Here is a 19,059-nt window from a genome sequence, read left to right as displayed (position 1 = left end):
TATCTTCCTTTAAAAACAAGTAAAATGCTTCCTTTTTTCTGACTACCATCAGAAGACTGTTTTATCTAGTCCTCTTTAGTCAGAGGGTGGTAAATGTGTGGAATTCATTGCCACGAAAGGCTGAGGAGGCCACGTCATTGGGTATTTTTAAGGCAGATATTGACAGGTCCTTGATTAGTACGGGTGTCAGGGGTTCTGGGGAGAAGGCAGTAGAATGGGGTTGAGAAGGAAGGATTGAATGGCAGAGTAGACTTGATAGGACGATTGGCCTAATTCTGCTCCTGTAACTTATGAACGTATGCTGAGTGCTGCCCTTCAGCAGCCTAAGAGTTAAGAGGGGAAGTATTCACTAATGAATTCCATTGGCTTTTTGTGGGCGTAGGTTTAGTGCGGAAGCAGTATGTGAGCTCTAATTTACAAACATTGCTGGGCAGCTCAGAAAAAGGGGACCAAATCCCTGTAATTATCTAGACTATAATTCAGTTCATCACCACATTGCTGCAGTAAATGGATTTTTTACAGAAAACAACTGAAAACAACATGAAATCCCAGCTGCTTGTTTTCCTATCTCTCTTCTGTTTCTGGACTGCCTTCTCTGAGGTAATAAATATTGCTTTTATATCTAACAGCATGTGATGTCGTGGAATCTTTGCTGGCATGTCTGAGCAACTACTCTTTTTTTTGGATTTCTGATCAGCTTTGCTAATTGTGCTACTTTTAAGTATAGTTGTATGTACAGTGTTCAGTTGTAATACAAGAAAATTATTTGCAATATCGTAACCTGTGCAAATTGTTGCTGGTCCAGTTGTAGACAAATGTTTTTATATAAAATTTTCCCGTGGGTTTACATATATTGCACAGAACGCTCGCAGTGAATTTTGTTGGTATCTGTGATGCCCCACTGCTCAGTATACACATTGTTTATGTTAAGTAATCGATGAGCAGTAATGGATGCAGACTTTTATATGTTGCTTTATGGTCAGCATCTAATAAATAGTGAAACTCTGTTCATGTGTACAATCCCAAACTCTAAGGGACAATATGAATGCCAACTTCTCTCTTTGTTTCAACCTATTAAAAGGAGTTGTAATGTTAAAGTCTAATTCACCATAGTTGAGTGAGCCTTTAGTAGAGATCAACCATGAGTGAGAACACAAAACGTCTGGAGAAATGTGAACTGTTTTTGTCTTTTTATCTATACTTGCTCTGGAGGGTTCAGCAATGGTTCACAGGTTTATTCCTGGAATGGGGTGGGGGGGTCAAATTGACTACTTTTTTATATTCTCATATTTACAGTATTGTGGATGAAATACTTATAGAAATACTGTGCAGGTAAGGTACCATTTGTGGAGAGAGAAACAGGGATAATGTTTCAGGTCTATGTTCTTCCATCAGAGCCCAGAAATGTGACCAAATACAACACAATAAGAAAGGGGAGGGGGGGGGGGGGGGGTTTGCTTTTATATACTGTACATCTTTGGATATCTCAAATAATTTTGCATTGTTATAATGTAAATTCATAATTGTAGAATATTATGTTAATATCCTAACAGAAGGAAATGAAACTTCTGAAAATATAGTTTCCTAAAAATATAAGTGTTTGTTGGCACTGGGCCTGTACTCGCTAGAGTTTAGAAGAATGAGAGGGGACCTCATTGAAACATACAGAATAGTGAAAGGCTTGGATAGAGTGCATGTGGAGAGGATATTTCCACTAGTGGGCGAGTCTAAGCCTAGAGATCATAACCTCCGAATTAAAGGACGCTCTTTTAGGAAGGAGATGAGGAGAAATTTCTTTAGTCTGAGGGTGGTGAATCTGTGGAATTCTTTGCCACAGAGGGCTGTGGAGGCCGTCAGTGGATATTTTTAAGGCAGAGACAGATAGATTGTTGATTAGTGCAGGTGTCCGAGGTTTTGGGGAGAAGGCAGGAGAATGGGGTTAGGCGAGATAGATCAGCCATGATTGAATAGGTAGACTTGATGGGCCGAATGGTCTAATTCTACTCCTATCACTTACGACATAAGAGAATGAGTTTTATTGATTTTGTCCAAGGGTGAAGAAAGGAAGAAATTATACAATAATTGTTTATATGTTGGTTTCATGTTAAGTTTAAAAATCCATATTTAAAACTATAAAAGAGTAAGCAATCTGTATATTTCCTTAAACAATCAGATCGAGAAACTGAATAATTGACCAATATTGTGTGCAAATCAGGAAGTGTTAATTTGAAAAATGAATTCAATATCAAGAACAAACAGAAAAATGAAGAGAAGGAAAGAATGAACAGATTGACACTTTAAATAAAAATCTCCCGTACTAGTTTAATTCTGAAGGAATAGGATGCCACAGTTTTTAAAGTTAATATTCAGTACCTGGGAGTTTATTTGTGACATTATATAAAAAAATATCCCTTGGTCTAGGCTTAATAAGCTTCCTTTTTGAGGATTTTAATGAGGGCATATCAGATAAGTACGTATTCCACATTCTTCAAGGGATTGGTTATACTGTTACCATCTAGTGTATAACATTGATATCTAGTGTATGGATACTGTTATATAGAGTATAATAAAGTGGCACGGTGGCGTAGCGGTAGAATTGCTGCTTTACAGCGCTAGAGAGCTAGGTTCAATCCTGACTACGGGTGCTATCTGTATGAAGTTGATATGTTCTCCCTGTGACCGTGTGGGTTTTCCCCGGGTGCTCTGCCCCCCCCCCCCCCCCCCAGTCCAAAGAAGTACTGGTTTGTAAGTTAATTGGCTTCAGTAAAATTATAAATTGTCCTTAGTGTGTAGGATAGTATTAGTGTACGGAGTGATCACTGGTTGGCGCGGATGGTGAGCCGAAGGGCATGTTTCCATGCTCTATCTCTAAAGTCTAAAGTAAAGTTTAATAAAGCAGGCTTCTTTGACAACAGGCTTCTTAATTTATTCTTAATTTCCCTGTTTACTTGCTCATGTATAGTTAATGGCAGTTCCCGATCATTTTACCACTACTTGGACTGCAAAATCTGGCTCAGTACATTTATTGCATAACTAAATCCCAAGGGATCCAGCTTAAATAGGCAGTTTATTCTAAGGGTCATGAGAAGCAACCCGTTGGCCTCTGAGTATGATGCCAGGCTTTTTAGTGTTCATTATGAACTGTAAACTGCCAATTTGCCACTTTATTCCAGTTATCGGATAATTCAGCGTTCTAAATATGAAATTCCTAATTAACTGTATTATTTGATTAGCTGAAATGTTTAGCTAGTTGTTATTTTAGGGCAAAAAAAAAATCATTGCTCTTGGGTTTTACACAGAACAGCTAAGAATTTCGCAGGGAAGAACACAGCTTTAAAAAAAAAACGTTTTACCAATGTTATCACTTGGCTTGCAGGTTTTTGGCACCTTCCCACAGCACATAGTTGTGGAAGAACTGTTGAGTAAGAAGAAAGAAAAACATTAGATTTGACCATTTGGCAAGCTGTCACAGCTTGTTGTTGGTCTGCCCTTGGAGCTGGCACAGCCTTCTGCTGGGACTCTGGTTTCCAGTTGTAAGGAGAGACCTGGAACAGTTGTGGACCTCACTGAGTGTGTGTGTGGCAATCTCCGTCTCCTGCGTTGCCTTGGTTACGGGTGAAGCCCTCTCCCGCTGTTCAGTTGCCATTACAGCAATCCTTCAAAAACACTCGGCCACTCTCAAAAATAAATGAGTAAAAAACAAGTTTATTTTTTTAAACATGTATTATTATTATAATCATAAGATGCCCCATCGAAGCTAGTCCCATTTACCTGCATTTAGCCCCTTATCACTCTAAACCTTTCTTATCCATTATTATTATAATAAGATTATTATGAAGTTACTCCAGCACTTTGTGTCTATCTTTGGTTTAACCAGCATCTGCAGTTCCTTTTTATTACATGGACGTGGGTCCATGTTATGCCTGTATTTCTATCGGTCTTTATTTTAGTTTTAGTCAAGAACTCTCCCTCAACTAATTTTCCCCATTGCATTAATGGATTTATTGTTGCTACTTTTTGCACTTGCACAGAAAATATTTTTACTGTTTGTATCAAATTTCACCTTGTTTTCATTTTCAAATGTCAAGATGGCAAACAAAAATAATTCTTCATGCTCTATATCTGGAATGTTCTTTCTCTATCCTGATCTCTCTGTCTCCATTTCAGGGGAGAGACACACAATCAATATCCATTACCAGCCCACAGACTCCTACAACTACCTTGACTACACCTCCTCCCACCCTGCTTCTGGTAAGGACTCTGTTCCATTTCTCCATCTCTGATGAGAAGACTTTGCCCACCAGTGCCTTTTATCCTTAACCATGGCTTCCATTCTGCCATCGATTACAAGACTCTCTCAACTGTGACTCTTTTTTATTTCTCTCACTTCTGCTCTCATCTCCTCTCCTTCCAGCTAGAACAAGATTCGGGTTTCCTTTATTGCCATCTCCTAGCCTCCACATTCCATAGATCATTCTCAGTTATTTCCGCTACCGACAACAAGATGGGACCTGAAGGTGCATCTTTCCTTTCTTTCCACTTTGTCATAAGGAAGATTTAAGGCCATTCGGCCCCTCAAGTCTACCGCCATTCAACCATGGCTGATCTACCTCTCCCTCCTAACCCCATTCTCCTGCCTTCTCCCCATATCCTCTGACACCTGTACTAACCAACAATCTATCTATCTCTGTCTTAAAAATCTCCACTGACTTGACCTCCACAGCCTTTTGTGGCAAAGAATTCAAGCAGATTCACCATCCTCTGACTAAAGAAATTTCTCCTCTTCTTCCTAAAAGACTGCCTTTTAATTCTGAGGCTATGACCTCTTGTCCTAGACTCTCCCACTAGTGGAAACAGCCTCTCCACATCCACTCTTTCCAAGCCTTTCACCATTTTGTATGTTTCTACGAGGTGCCCCCTCGGGACCATTTTGCGGGGATAATTCATTTTGTGATTCCCTTTTTTGATCATTAATCTTCACCAAACATCCCCCTTCTGACAACACTTTCCCTTGCAATTGCAGAAGAAACAACACCGACGCGTTTATCTCTTCCTTTCCTGTTGTCCAGGGACCCAAGCAATCTTTCAATCTGAAGCAGCGATTCTCTTCCAATCTGTACAGTGCACTTCATACTCGCGATGGGGCTTACTTTACATGTTGAAACCTAATGTGGATTAGATGACACATTGTGCCCTTGGAGCTCGCAGTTTCTGTTACTTTAATTCTCCATTTCATTCTCATTCTGACCTCCTACGCTCTTCCAACAAAGTCAAACCTAAGCTCAAAGAACAACACCTCATCTGGGCATGTTGCAACTCATGGGACTCTGAACAATTCAGCAGCTTCAGATAACTAACATTTCCTGTCCGAGTAAGAATTGCTAACGTATGGTCACGCAGGTTTTCTCTCTCCACAGGTGCCAACTGATCTGCTAGACATATTTCCAGCATTCTCTTTTGTTTCAGATTTCCAGCAATTGGCTTGTTCAGCTTCCTACACATTCTTTATTTGTTTTTTTAACTGTTCCAATTCACCCATGAACTGGATTGTTCAGAAAGCATATAGTCACCTGGACAATCTTGGCCTTCTTATCATGGACACTCCTTTGTTCATTTCACACTCTCCCTTTCTCCAACCTCAACCAAAAACGTCATCGACCCATGTTCTCCAGAGATGCTGCCTGATCCACTGAGTTCGAATTTTAAACGTTCGAGACACAGTGCAGAAATAGCCCCTTCAGCCCATCGAGTCCACACCGACCAGCGATCCCCGTGCACTAGCACTATCCTACACACTAGGGACAATTAACAATTTTACTGAAACCGATTAACCTACAAACCTGCACATCTTTGGAGTGTTGGAGGAAACCGGAGCACCCGGAGACAATCCACACGGCCACGGGGAGAGCGTACAAACTCTGTACAGACAGCACTCACAGATAGAAACCAAATTGGGTCTGTGGCGTTGTAAGGCCGCAACTATATCGCTGAGGTACTGTGTAGCCCCTGCGCCATTGTGGCCGTTAATCCAGCACTTTGTGCCTTTTTTGTTTGTGGTGGGGAAGATGCTGGAGTCAATTATAAAAGACGAAATTGCTGAGCATTTGGATAGCAGTAACGGGATCATTCCGAGTCAGCATGGATTTACGAAGGGGAAATCATGCTTGACAAATCTACTGGAATTTTTTGAGGATGTAACTAGGAAAATTGACAAGGGAGAGTCAGTGGATGTGGTGTACCTCGACTTTCAGAAAGCCTTCGACAAGGTCCCACATAGGAGATTAGTGGGCAAAATTAGGGCACATGGTATTGGGGGTAGGGTACTGACATGGATAGAAAATTGGTTGACAGACAGAAAGCAAAGAGTGGGGATAAATGGGTCCCTTTCGGAATGGCAGGCAGTGACCAGTGGGGTACCGCAAGGTTCGGTGCTGGGACCCCAGCTATTTACGATATACATTAATGACTTAGACGAAGGGATTAAAAGTACCATTAGCAAATTTGCAGATGATACTAAGTTGGGGGGTAGTGTGAATTGTGAGGAAGATGCAATAACGCTGCAGGGTGACTTGGACAGGTTGTGTGAGTGGGCGGATACATGGCAGATGCAGTTTAATGTAGGTAAGTGTGAGGTTATTCACTTTGGAAGTAAGAATAGAAAGGCAGATTATTATCTGAATGGTGTCAAGTTAGGAGGAGGGGGAGTTCAACGAGATCTGGGTGTCCTAGTGCATCAGTCAATGAAAGGAAGCATGCAGGTTCAGCAGGCAGTGAAGAAAGCCAATGGAATGTTGGCCTTCGTAACAAGAGGAGTTGAGTATAGGAGCAAAGAGGTCCTTCTACAGTTGTACCGGGCCCTGGTGAGACCGCACCTGGAGTACTGTGTGCAGTTTTGGTCTCCAAATTTGAGGAAGGATATTCTTGCTATGGAGGGCGTGCAGCGTAGGTTCACTAGGTTAATTCCCGGAATGGCGGGACTGTCGTATGTTGAAAGGCTGGAGCGATTGGGCTTGTATACACTGGAATTTAGAAGGATGAGGGGGGATCTTATTGAAACATATAAGATAATTAGGGGATTGGACACATTAGAGGCAGATAACATGTTCCCAATGTTGGGGGAGTCCAGAACAAGGGGCCATAGTTTGAGAATAAGGGGTAGGCCATTTAGAACGGAGATGAGGAAGAACTTTTTCAGTCAGAGGGTGGTGAAGGTGTGGAATTCTCTGCCTCAGAAGGCAGTGGAGGCCAGTTCGTTGGATGCTTTCAAGAGAGAGCTGGATAGAGCTCTTAAGGATAGCGGAGTGAGGGGGTATGGGGAGAAGGCAGGAACGGGGTACTGATTGAGAGTGATCAGCCATGATCGCATTGAATGGCGGTGCTGGCTCGAAGGGCTGAATGGCCTACTCCTGCACCTATTGTCTATTGTCTATTGTCTCCATGGATTCTGCCTTCCCTGCTGTGTGTTTGCTGCACAATTTACTTTTATGTAAAACATCTGGAAATGTTTGGTTTTCAAATAAAAACCTAGCATGCACTTTCTTCCACTTCCCCTCTTCTCTAGCTGTTTCTTCCTATTGAAATCAATGGACTGGTTAAGTCCACACCAGGTGAACTGAGACAGACTCAGTTGGTAGGTTTCCAGGCCGAAATGCCAAGAAATCGAAGGTAGTCTACACTTCTCCCCTTGGACTCTATGAGGTGTCTTGCTCAGAACTCTCAGTCAAGGCAGAAAGCTTTAGTTTGTGTTAGTACGTCATGAACTTTTGCTCAGTGATGTGCATCCTGAGCAGAGCTGCTGGCATTTGAACAGAAGATTGAGGCCAATGTCTACTAACTTGCCACTGCAATCTTTCTGTTTATTCAAGTTGTGTCGTGTCTGGAAAAATCAAGTGCGGTGTGAAAGATATGCTACAACCAGAATATAAATTCTCTCTTAAGGGCCTGTCCCGCTTAGGCGATTTTTAAGGCGACTGCCGGCGACTGTCAAAGTCGTAGCAGATCGCCAAAATTTTCTTTTACAATACGACAATGAGCACGACAATGCCGAGTCAGGTCGATACAAGTTACTTTTTTTGTGAAACTAGCACCTGGCTAAGAGATGACACCGTCTTCGGAAACATCGCAAAATTCCCACGCTTACCTGACCGTCAAACTGTCGCCTCCAATCTACCTGTCAAATGTCCTGACGGTAAATAAATTGGTTAAACAAAACTATCTTCTGGTATCTTCAAATGCCTTTTCTTAATTTAATATTACGTGCTTCTAAATGCATCTGCGACAACCTAACAAACCTGGGGACAGCATGCGACAGCGTCCGCAATAAGCTACAATACCTGGCGACAAGCCAGCTGTCTCCGAGAATTTTTTATCTGGATTTTTTTTCCGAGATGTGCTACGATTCATTGAAGACTCCTCACGATCATACCCGCGACACCCTGGCGAACGTTCACTGACAGCCTAGTCGCCGGCAGTCACCTTAAAATCGCCTAAGTGGGACAGGCCCTTTACTTTTGCCAATGTGAGTGTGCTAACTTTGGGAATCTTTCAGAGTCTATTTAAACCATATTAACCTGAAGTATCTTAGAACATAGAACAGTGCAGCATAGCAACAGGCCTTCAGCCCACAATGTTTGTGTGGAACATGATGTCAAGTTAAACTGATCTCATCTGTCTGTACATGATCCATATCCCACTATTCCCTGCACTTCCATGTGCCTATCCAAAGTCTCTTAAATCTGCCTCCCTTGGCAGTGCGTTCCAGGCCCCCACCAATCTCTGTGTGTAAAAAAAAAACTTGCTCTGCACATCTCCATTAAACCTTCCCCTTCTGACATTATTGCTTGCCCGCTGATGTAGGACATTTACACCCTTCCACATTTCCATCACCTTAAAGATGATGATAACTATCCTATTCGGTGGCAGTATAGTTGAGTTTATTATTGTCACGTGTACCAGGTAGGAGTGAAAATCTTTGTTGTTGCATACTATCCAGTTAGCGTAAAGACTATACATGATAACAATTAAGCTATCATGGAGACAGGATAACATTTATTGCAAGATGAAGTCTGAAAAAAGATATTCGGAGGGTCTCCAATGAGGTAATGGTTGGTCAGGATCGTTCACTAGTTATTGATAGGATGGTTTAGTTGCCTAATAAACCACTGGGAGGAAACTGTCACTAAATCTGGATGTATGCACTTTCACACTATAATACTGAAAACGTTTTGCTGACAAAATGGTAAAGACTTGTATTTCAATCCAGGCTTCTCTAGATAGTGTTATGTATAAAGTATTTTCTAAATAATTGCGATGGCCGTAGTAGGTGCCATATTACCACAGAACAAAGATCTTTTAAACATTTACAGGACATGTTCATGTAAAATTATGCCACAGAAGAATATTATTAAATAGATGGAATTGTTCCATGATTAATTATGAAATTGCTCAATAGATGCTGTCGCAAAGCTTCTTCACTGTCCCATGAACCAGGTGTCAAAATCTTGGTTTTGGTTTAGTTTAGTTTAGTTTATTGTCACGTGTACCGAGGTACAGTGAAAAGCTTTTCTGTTGCAAGCTATCCAGTCAGCGAAAAGACTATACATGATTACAATCGAGCCTTCCACAATGTACAGATACAGGATAAAGGGAATAACATTTAGTGCAAGATAAAGTCGTTAAAGCCCAATTAAAGATAGTCTGAGGGTCTCCAGAGAGGTAGATGGGAGGTCAGGACTGCTCCCTAGTTGGTGAGAGGACGATTTAGTTGCCTAATAACAGCTGGGAAGAAACTGGAGGTATGCCTTTTCACACCTGTACCTCTTGCCTGATGAGAGAGGCGAGAAGAGGGTGTGACTGGGGTATGACTCTTCCTTGAATATGCTGGTGGCCTTGCCGAAGCAGCATGAAGTGTAGATGGAATCAATGGAAGGGAAGTTGGTTCGTGTGATGGTCTGGGCTGCGTCCGAAATTCTCTGCAATTTTTTGCGGTCTTGGGTGGAGCTACTCCCTAGCCATGCTTTGAAGGCGCATCACAAACCTAGAAAAAAACATTTTCAATAATGTAAAATCCTCCTTCAGGACCCTTCCACTACCTAAGATGTGTGCTCACTAACAGTTAAATAGTGAAATGAAAAAGTGACGTGTAGATATATTAATTACACTATGTACACGAGACTGCTTTCATTTCCAAAAACTGGGATTTGGAGTCTGAGGATATTTCCATGTGTAAGAACATGTAAACCACATGTAGATAGACACAAAATGCTGGAGTAACTCAGCAGGTCAGACAGCATCCCTGGAGAAAAGATATATATGATGTTTTGGGCCGAGATCCTTATTCAAACTGAGAGTCAGGGTAGAGAGAAACTAGAGGCATATCGTTAAAGAGTTCATCACTTTAATTTTGGAGCAGCCCATTATGCAGAAAAATCCAGATTTGATTAAATATGAGCTTTAAAATAGTTGTGATCTATATACTAACACTCTCATTTGTTTGTTCCTGAACTACAGCCAAAACAGTACACGTTAGTGCGACAATTTTAGGCCCACCTTACTCATCATCCCTTTGATGTTATGGAAGAAGTTTCATTGAAATTGGTGTTATATTTTTAAAGTTATTCACATTTTAGTTTAAACCTCTCTTCGGGAGGGAGGGAGGGAGGGAGGGAGGGAGGGGGAGGATGGAGGATAAGGGGGGGGTTGTGGGGTATGGAGGGGGTGGGGGTTGAGGGGGATGGAGTAGGGGGAAGGGGAGGGGGAAGGGGAGGGAGGAAGGGGAGGGGAGGGGGAGGAGGAAGGGAGGGGGAGGAGGAAGGGAGGGGGGAGGGGAAGAGTGGGAGTGGGGGAGGAGAGGGTGCTGCACCAATGCAGGAGAGGTTAGGGCCCAACGGGTCCACTTGGTCTAGTTTTAGTTTAAAACACTAAGTGTTAGAGGAACTCAACAGGTAAGGAAGCATCTGTGGAGGATGTTGCCTTGCCTGTGGAGGAAATGCCTTCTTTTCTTTGTCTTCTCTTCTTTTCATGTGAAGGATGTGTAGATCACTTTGGACCAGAAAAAATAGTATCTCAGTCAGAAACTCCAGGCAGAAAATAGCCTGTGCTATTTGGATCAGAATTCTTCAGACTGAAGGTGGCTCCTCACCAGAAATGCTTCCTGTCCATCCCTCTACAGATACTGCCTGACCGGCTGAGTTCCTCCAGCACTTTGTGTTTTGCTCAAGATCCCAGCATCTGCAGTTCTTTGTCTCTGTCTTCTCTTTAACTTTAGTTTTGTGGGGTTTGTGGTTTGGCTCAGTTGTTTGGAAAGAGAAGAGCTATGTAAAGGCTGACTGTAGTTTAGTTTACTTTAGAGATACAGTGCGGAAACAGGTCCTTCAGGCCAATGACTCTGTCTCAACCAGCGATCACCCTGTACACTTGCACTATCCTACACACTAGGAACAATTTACAATTCATTACCGAAGGCAATTAACCTACAAATCTGCACGTCTCTGGAGCGTGGGAGGAAACTGGAGCATCTGGGGAAAACCCACGCAGTTACGGGGGGAAGGTACAAACTCCGTACGGACAGCACCCGTAGTCATGATTGAACCCAGGTCTCTGGCACTGTAAGGCAGCAACTCTACCTTTGTGCCACTGTGCTGCCTTCAACACGCTATGCCCACCAAGCAGCTTTCCTATTTCTTTGCAATTGTTTCAACCTCTCATTGTTCTTGTGTTGCATTGCCTAGTCTGTTCCTTTGAAACTGTTACTTTGCTGATTGCTGACCCTGAATCCAGGAACATTCACTTAGAAATGCCCAATGTACAATCCCTCCGAGCTGCCTCATAATTATGCCCCCATCACAGAGGCCAATTCAATTCACCGCTTACGTTGTCAAGAAATGGTTGGGAGCATTGGATATATACAAAGACAATAAGACTGGGAGAAGGAAATTGCCTATCCTTGTTCCAACTAACTAACGTACTTGCTACTGATATTAAAATGATCAATGCAATTAGATTTTTTTGCCAAAAATTGCAAGGTTTTCCTTACTAATATTAAAAGTAGTAGTTTTAACGCATGTGGTCTGTGAAAAGACAAGGCTCAATGTGCTCCTTGTCCTGTGCAATCCCACATTGTTGCCGTTGGTATTGATGGCTCTATTTATTCAAGATTGCCAATGCCTTCTTTTCTTTGTCTTCTCTTCTTTTCATGCGAAGGATGTGTAGATCACTTTGGACCAGGAAAATTAGTATCGCAGTTAGAAACTCCAGGCACCACAGTTTGACTACCTTACTATCGATGTCCTTGGATCCCGTAACATGCTCATCAGATGACGGAAGACGAGGAATTTCTTCAGCCAGAGGGTGGTGTATCTGTGGAACTCATTGCCACAGATTGCCGTGGAGGCTAAGCCATTATGAATTTTTTAAGCGGAGGTTGATAGGTTCTTGATTACTAAGGGCTAAAACTCAAAGGCTATGGTGTGAAGGCAGGAGAATGGGGTTGAGAGGGAAAAATAGATCCGCCATGATCGAATGGTGGAGCAGACCCGATGGGGCGAATGGCTTAATTCTGGTCCTATGTCTTATGGTGTAGTTCAGTTTAGTTTATTGTTACATGTACCGAGGTACAGTGAAAAGCTTTTGTTGCATGCTAACTAGTCAGCGGAAAGACAATGCATGATTACAATCGAGCCATCCGCAGTGTACAGACACAAGATAAAGGGAATAACGTGAATAACATTTAGACATTAGGTAAAGTCCATTCAAACATAGTTGGACGGTCTCCAATGAGGTAAACAGTAACTAATGGACTGCTAATTGTTAGTAGGATGGTTCAGTTGCCTGATAAGATCTTATGAACTCAGAACTGCATCAATTTGCAGTAGGACACCAACCAGCTTGTGTTGTGATCACTGCAGTCCTTATTTCTGCAGACATTCTGCTTGACATTTGTATTCAGTAATAATACTTTCTTGCAGGCCTCCTTAATGCAATCTCAATCTTTTAGTCTTCGATCACCCGGGGTCATGCTTTTTAACCGGGTGTTTCGATGAAACCCATCAATTGGAAGTACGCTGAGAGGCAATTTGGTGAAGCAACAAATGCAACATTGATGCTCTTTGAACCTTTATCTATGTTGCTTTGCCAGTATGAAACCTAATGACATCTCTCCCTGCAATGACATATTCCCTTGTACATTGTATCTGTTGGTATGTTCAGTGCAGAATGCATCGTGTATTCAGTCGCACATGCAGTTTACAGTTAACTGCAGCATGAACGGAAGTGGTTTGTGGCTCCCACTTTACATTCTGAAGCCCACTTCATATCACTAGAAGCAACTGTTATTAACTCTCAGATGTGAAAACTTTATTTATTTTGTTGCAACTGAAGTTTTTGTATGCAAGCTTTGTTGGGACCTGTCAACGAAGCTGATGGCTTGCATCTTCACTCTAAAACAGGATTTCCTTCCACTGTGCAGGAAGGGACTGCAGATGCTTGTTTAAACCGAAGATAGACACAAAAAGCTGGAGTAACTCAGCGGGTGACTCAAGCAGCTGGAGTGAAACGTTTAGTCCATAACTCGGGTCTCATTTTAAAGATTCTGTTCATCAATGCAGACACTGTTCCTCTGGCAGTTTAATTGAGAAATGGCAACTGCGTGACCCACATGCACTTTTAAACCATTCATTAAACATTAGGCCCAAACCTAAGTTATAGGTTTGTGCCAGTTAAAGAAGTTAACCACAACCCTTTCAGTTTATTATTTTTACAGTTAGTCTAAGGAAATGGTCGCTCTGAATCGAGAACATGGTGAAACATTTTACTCGTTATTATTCATAGCTTCTTGATAGGGCTCACGTTGTCGAGCTCCCCGTGGTGAGTCCTGTCAACTGACCTCAGTCAGGCGAACGACAACAAACAGAGGCAGCAGAAGCAGAAGCAGCTTCATAACTTCTGCTGCCTCAAACGCAAGAAGAAGAAGATAGCCCCTTGATAAATTTGTTCTTAAGATGGAGGCGGGCTGTGGGGGGATTCCCTGAGCAAAAGGATTTCTTTGAAAGGGAAACTGAATTTTTCTGAACACCTCAGGTTGTGTAAATTGTTAAACAACCGTTTCCATAAATAAATTGAAAGCAAGGTCTTTATTCTCTGCAGTGCTTGGGGTTAGACCTGACTGGGTCTAACATTCAAACATTACAGTAAATTGATTATCAGAGAACATGTGAGGCGACCACAATATCTCTCATTACATTGGCTGGCAGAAGATATTGCACAGTAGGACTCATTCATACGTACTCCTGAGTTTAATTACGAGTAAAATTATATCTTGACGTAAAAAACCTGCACAGTATTATCATCCATTTTTCATCAATTGATGGCTGGTACATTTGTTAGATTGATCCATGTATACAAGTTAGATACAAGTTAGATATTAATAGCCTGCGTTTTTTGCATGTGCTCATCATAATTTTTCAAAAGGAAGTGAGCCTGAGAAACCACTAAGACAGGAGTCCGGTAGTGTAGGAAAATAACTGCAGATGTTGCAAGCTGTTCAAGAAGATTGTACTCATGTCTACTCTGATTTGATTGAATAGCACGCAGAACAAGTGGTGCACTGTGTTCAACTAAGAAGGTAGTTGAAGCAGGTACTATCACAACATTTAAAAGACATTTGGCAGGTACAAAGGTTTAGAGAGATATGGGTCAAACATGGGCAGGTGGTACTAGTGTACATGGGCATCTTGGTTGGTATGGTAAAGTTGGGTCTGATTCTGTGCTGTATGACTCTATGATTCTACTTCTTTTGGGAAGAGGAGCAGTAGCTTAAAGAATTGGCAGCAACTTTTGCACTCTATCTGTACTTGTGACAATAAACTAAACTTCAAATGTTTTTAAGAATCTCTTCTGTTCTCTAAACTTAGCCATCGGTTACTTTTGGTGATTCTATCCTGGGTCTGCACATCAAGACCTCTTGATTTTTAAAGCAGGTGCTTCTACCGGATAGCAAAGGTGCTACCCTCACAAAAGACCATGGGTCAAGGCTGGGAATGAAAGCATCCATGCATTGACAGAGTTGCCAACCACAAAATTAATGTAAGAACAGATATGACTTTTTAGGGCCATTATTCCAAATGGAATTCTGGACCATTCCCATCCCATGAGGTGGCTGACAGAAAAAGACCACAGGCAGGTCATTGAGGTTTTAGAATATTATTCCCATGAAGTTGAAACAATTTTCCAAAGATGGAATGCATCAGTTACTTTGGTTTAAGTCACAGTGGCCCCCATGGAAACAGTGGCTCTGTGGCATTCTAAATCATGCAACAACATCTAAGCAATCATTAGATTCCCAGTGAAATGACTTAAGGTCATGATAAAATTAAGTCAGCAATTCTATTTTCTTTTACACGATCATTTATTTTTCATGCAGAAGAAAGGGAAAAATCCTTAAAGGTAACAATTAGACCATTTTCTAAATGGGGAGAGGATTCATATCGGAAGTGCTGGTGCAAGATTCCCAAAGGGTTAATTTGCAGAAGATAGACACAAATAGGACAGGGGTAACTCAGCGGGACAGGCAGCATCTCTGGGGGGAAGGAATGCATGACGTTTAATTTGCAGGTTGAGTCAGTGGTAAGGAAGGCAAATGCAAAGTTAGCATTCATTTTGTGAGGATATCCCACCTGCCCTTCATTTTTTTCCAGTTAAGATACTGATGGTATGAGTGTACAACCCTCCCTCAGCACACATGTCATCCCCTTGCATTTCGTCTTTCAGGGAGTCTGTAACTTCCCACTAGTCTGAGCTCTGGTAGCTATGGGATGGCATGGTGGCGCAGCGGTAGAGTTTCTGCCATACAGGCGCCAGAGACCCGGGTTCGATCCTGACTATGGGTGCTGCCTGTACGGAGTTTGCACGTTCTCCCTGTGACCACCTAGCTGTTCTCTGGGTGCTCCGCTTTCCTCCCACACTCCAAAGACGTAGTGGTTTGTAGGTTAATTAGCCGTGGTAAGTTGTAAAATTGCCCCTAGTGTGTGTAGGTTAGTGTACGGGGTGATCGCTGGTTGGCTTGGATTCGGTGGGCTGAAGGGCCTGTTTGTGCACTGTATCTGTGCAGTCCTGAACTACTATCTATGTCATTGAAGACTCTGACTATTTTTGATCGGACTTTACTGGCTTTACCTTGCACTAAACATTATTCACGTTATTCCCTTTATCATATATCTGTACACGGTGGATGGCTTGATTGTAATCATTTATTGTCTTTCCGCTAACTGGTTAGCACGCAACAAATGCTTTTCACTGTACCTCGGTACACGTGACAACAAACTAAACTCAACTCATCTCTGAAGTCTAAAAGTCTAAAGTTGAGCAATAAGGTAGGGGTAAATCTGACAATCACGGCCACCAACTCAGATATTGGCTCTGGCTTGTAGAGGGGGGATTCAGAGGTAGTACATGCATGTGGTGAGTCTCCTGGCCATAAGCAGCTTGCAACCAGGGAGGGAGAGAAGGGTCGGAGGGCGAGATTGGACACGGATTTTTCTGTTGAGATTTTTGACAAGAGTTTCTGTAACCAAAGCTTGCTGGGCGTGCTGGGAAATGGTCTGGAAGGAAAAGGACACGGCTAAAAATAATATTTGAGAAATCTAAACTGCAACCACATCACTCCCCAAAGACGTAAGAAATTTTGACCACATCTGACAATAGTAAATAACACACTTCTCTCCAACCATCTCTTTTTTTTTCTAATCAATCGCCAAGAGATGTGGACGCCAATGAGAATTCCTGTAAACTGTGATGTTAGTGGAAGTGACTTATTTTGCTACTTACAATAGTGATGTTAATAGGGATCATTAGAGTCCTGAAGAAGGGCCCTGACCCAAAATGTCAATTGCCCATTCCCTCCACAGATGCTGCCTGACCCGCTAAGTTCCTCCAGCACTTTGTGTTTTGCTCCAGATTCCAGGCAGCATCTGTGGAGGGAAATAAGTTTTGGACCCTTCTTCAGACTCCATTTCCATGACCAGCTGAATTCCTCCAGCATTATTTTTTTTTTTAACTCGAGATTTTAGCATCTGCAGCCTCTTGTGTCGGCATCAAACTATTGTCACACAACTGAAAAGATCTGTTAACTCTGCGCACCTTCAGCCTGTGCGAGTGAGGGACAAACTATTAACATATAACATATAACATATAACAACTACAGCATGGAAACAGGCCTGTCCGGCCCTACCAGTCCACGCCGACCATTCTCCCTGACCTAGTCTCATCTACCTGCACTCAGACCATAACCCTCCAATCCCCTCCTATCCATATACCTATCCAATTTACTCTTAAATAATAAAATCGAGCCAGCCTCCACCACTTCCACCGGAAGCCCATTCCATACAGCCACAACCCTCTGAGTAAAGAAGTTCCCCCTCATGTTACCCCTAAACCTTTGTCCCTCAATTCTGAAGCTATGTCCCCTTGTTGGAATCTTCCCCACTCTCAAAGGGAAAAGCCTACCCACGTCAACTCTGTCCGTCCCTCTCAAAATTTAAAAAACCTCTATCAAGTCCCCCCTCAACCTTCTACGCTCCAAAGAATAAAGACCCAACCTGTTCAACCTCTCTCTGTAGCCTAAGTGCTGAAACCCAGGCAACATTCTAGTAAATCTCCTCTGTACCCTCTCCATTTTGTCGACATCCTTCCTATAATTTGGCGACCAGAACTGCACACCATACTCCAGATTTGGCCTCACCAATGCCCTGTACAATTTCAACATTACATCCCAACTTCTATACTCGATGCTCTGATTTATAAAGGCAAGCATACCAAACGCCTTCTTCACCACCCTATCCACATGAGATTCCACCTTCAGGGAACAATGCACAGTTATTCCCAGATCCCTCTGTTCCACTGCATTCCTCAATTCCCTACCATTTACCCTGTACGTCCTATTTTGATTTGTCCTACCAAAATGCAGCACCTCACACTTATCAGCATTAAACTCCATCTGCCATCTTTCAGCCCACCCTTCCAAAAGGCCCAAGTCTCTCTGTAGACTTTGAAAATCTACCTCACTATCAACTACTCCACCTATCTTAGTATCATCTGCATATTTACTAATCCAATTTGCCACACCATCATCCAGATCATTAATGTAAGTGACAAACAACAGTGGACCCAACACAGATCCTTGGGGCACTCCACTAGACACTGGCCTCCAACCTGACATACAATTGTCAACCGTTACCCTCTGGTATCTCCCATTCAGCCATTGTTGAATCCATCTTGCAACCTCACTATTAATACCCAACGATTTAACCTTCTTAATCAACCTTCCATGTGGAACCTTGTCAAATGCCTTACTGAAGTCCATATAGACAACATCCACAGCCTTGCCCTTATCAATTTCCCTGGTAACCTCTTCAAAAAATTCAAGAAGATTAGTCAAACATGACCTTCCAGGCACAAATCCATGTTGACTGTTTCTAATCAGGCCTTGATTATCCAAATAATTATATATATTGTCCCTAAGTATCTTTTCCATTAATTTTCCCACCACAGACGTCAAACTAATAGGTCTATAATTGCTAGGTTTACTTTTAGAACCTTTTTTAAACAAAGGCACAACATGCGCAATGCGCCAATCTTCCGGCACCATCCCTGTTTCTAATGACGTTTGAAATATTTCCGTCATAGCCCCTGCTATTTCTGCACTAACTTCCCTCAATGTCCTAGGGAATATCCTATCAGGACCTGGAGACTTATCCACTTTTATATTCTTCAAAAGTGTCCATACCTCCTCTTCTTTAATCCTCCTAATTTCCATCACTACTCTACTTGTTTCGCTTACCTCACATAATTCAATATCCTTCTCCTCGGTAAATACCGAAGAAAAGAAATTGTTTAATATCTCCCCCATTTCTTCCGGCTCAGCATATAGCTGTCCACTCTGACTCTCTAATGGACCAATTTTATCCCTCACTATCCTTTTGCTATTGACATATCTGTAGAACCCCTTGGGGTTTACTTTTACATTACTTGCCAAAGCAGCCTCATATCTTTTTTTCGCTTTTCTAA

The 19,059-nt window shown here is 42.2% G+C and overlaps 1 protein-coding gene across 3 annotated transcripts in view; it reads left to right on the top strand.

Annotated features, from left to right (window-relative positions):
* The first annotated feature begins 303 nt into the window (after positions 1-303).
* The window catches only part of LOC144594574 (platelet-derived growth factor subunit A-like), a 64,170-nt gene continuing 45,414 nt past the window's right edge, over positions 304-19,059 (top strand). Inside the window, exons 1-2 of one of the 3 annotated variants that reach the window (XM_078401288.1) lie at positions 304-600; positions 4,168-4,251. In XM_078401288.1, coding sequence (XP_078257414.1) covers positions 508-600; positions 4,168-4,251 — 177 coding nt within the window. In that variant the 5' untranslated portion in view covers positions 304-507. The remainder of the gene's footprint in view (positions 601-4,167; positions 4,252-19,059) is intronic. The other 2 variants (XM_078401290.1, XM_078401289.1) reach the window with 2 other exon arrangements.

Source organism: Rhinoraja longicauda, chromosome 6 (assembly GCF_053455715.1).
Source record: "Rhinoraja longicauda isolate Sanriku21f chromosome 6, sRhiLon1.1, whole genome shotgun sequence".
Classification (NCBI taxonomy): domain Eukaryota; kingdom Metazoa; phylum Chordata; class Chondrichthyes; order Rajiformes; family Arhynchobatidae; genus Rhinoraja; species Rhinoraja longicauda.
This window is presented reverse-complemented; position numbering and strand designations above follow the sequence as displayed.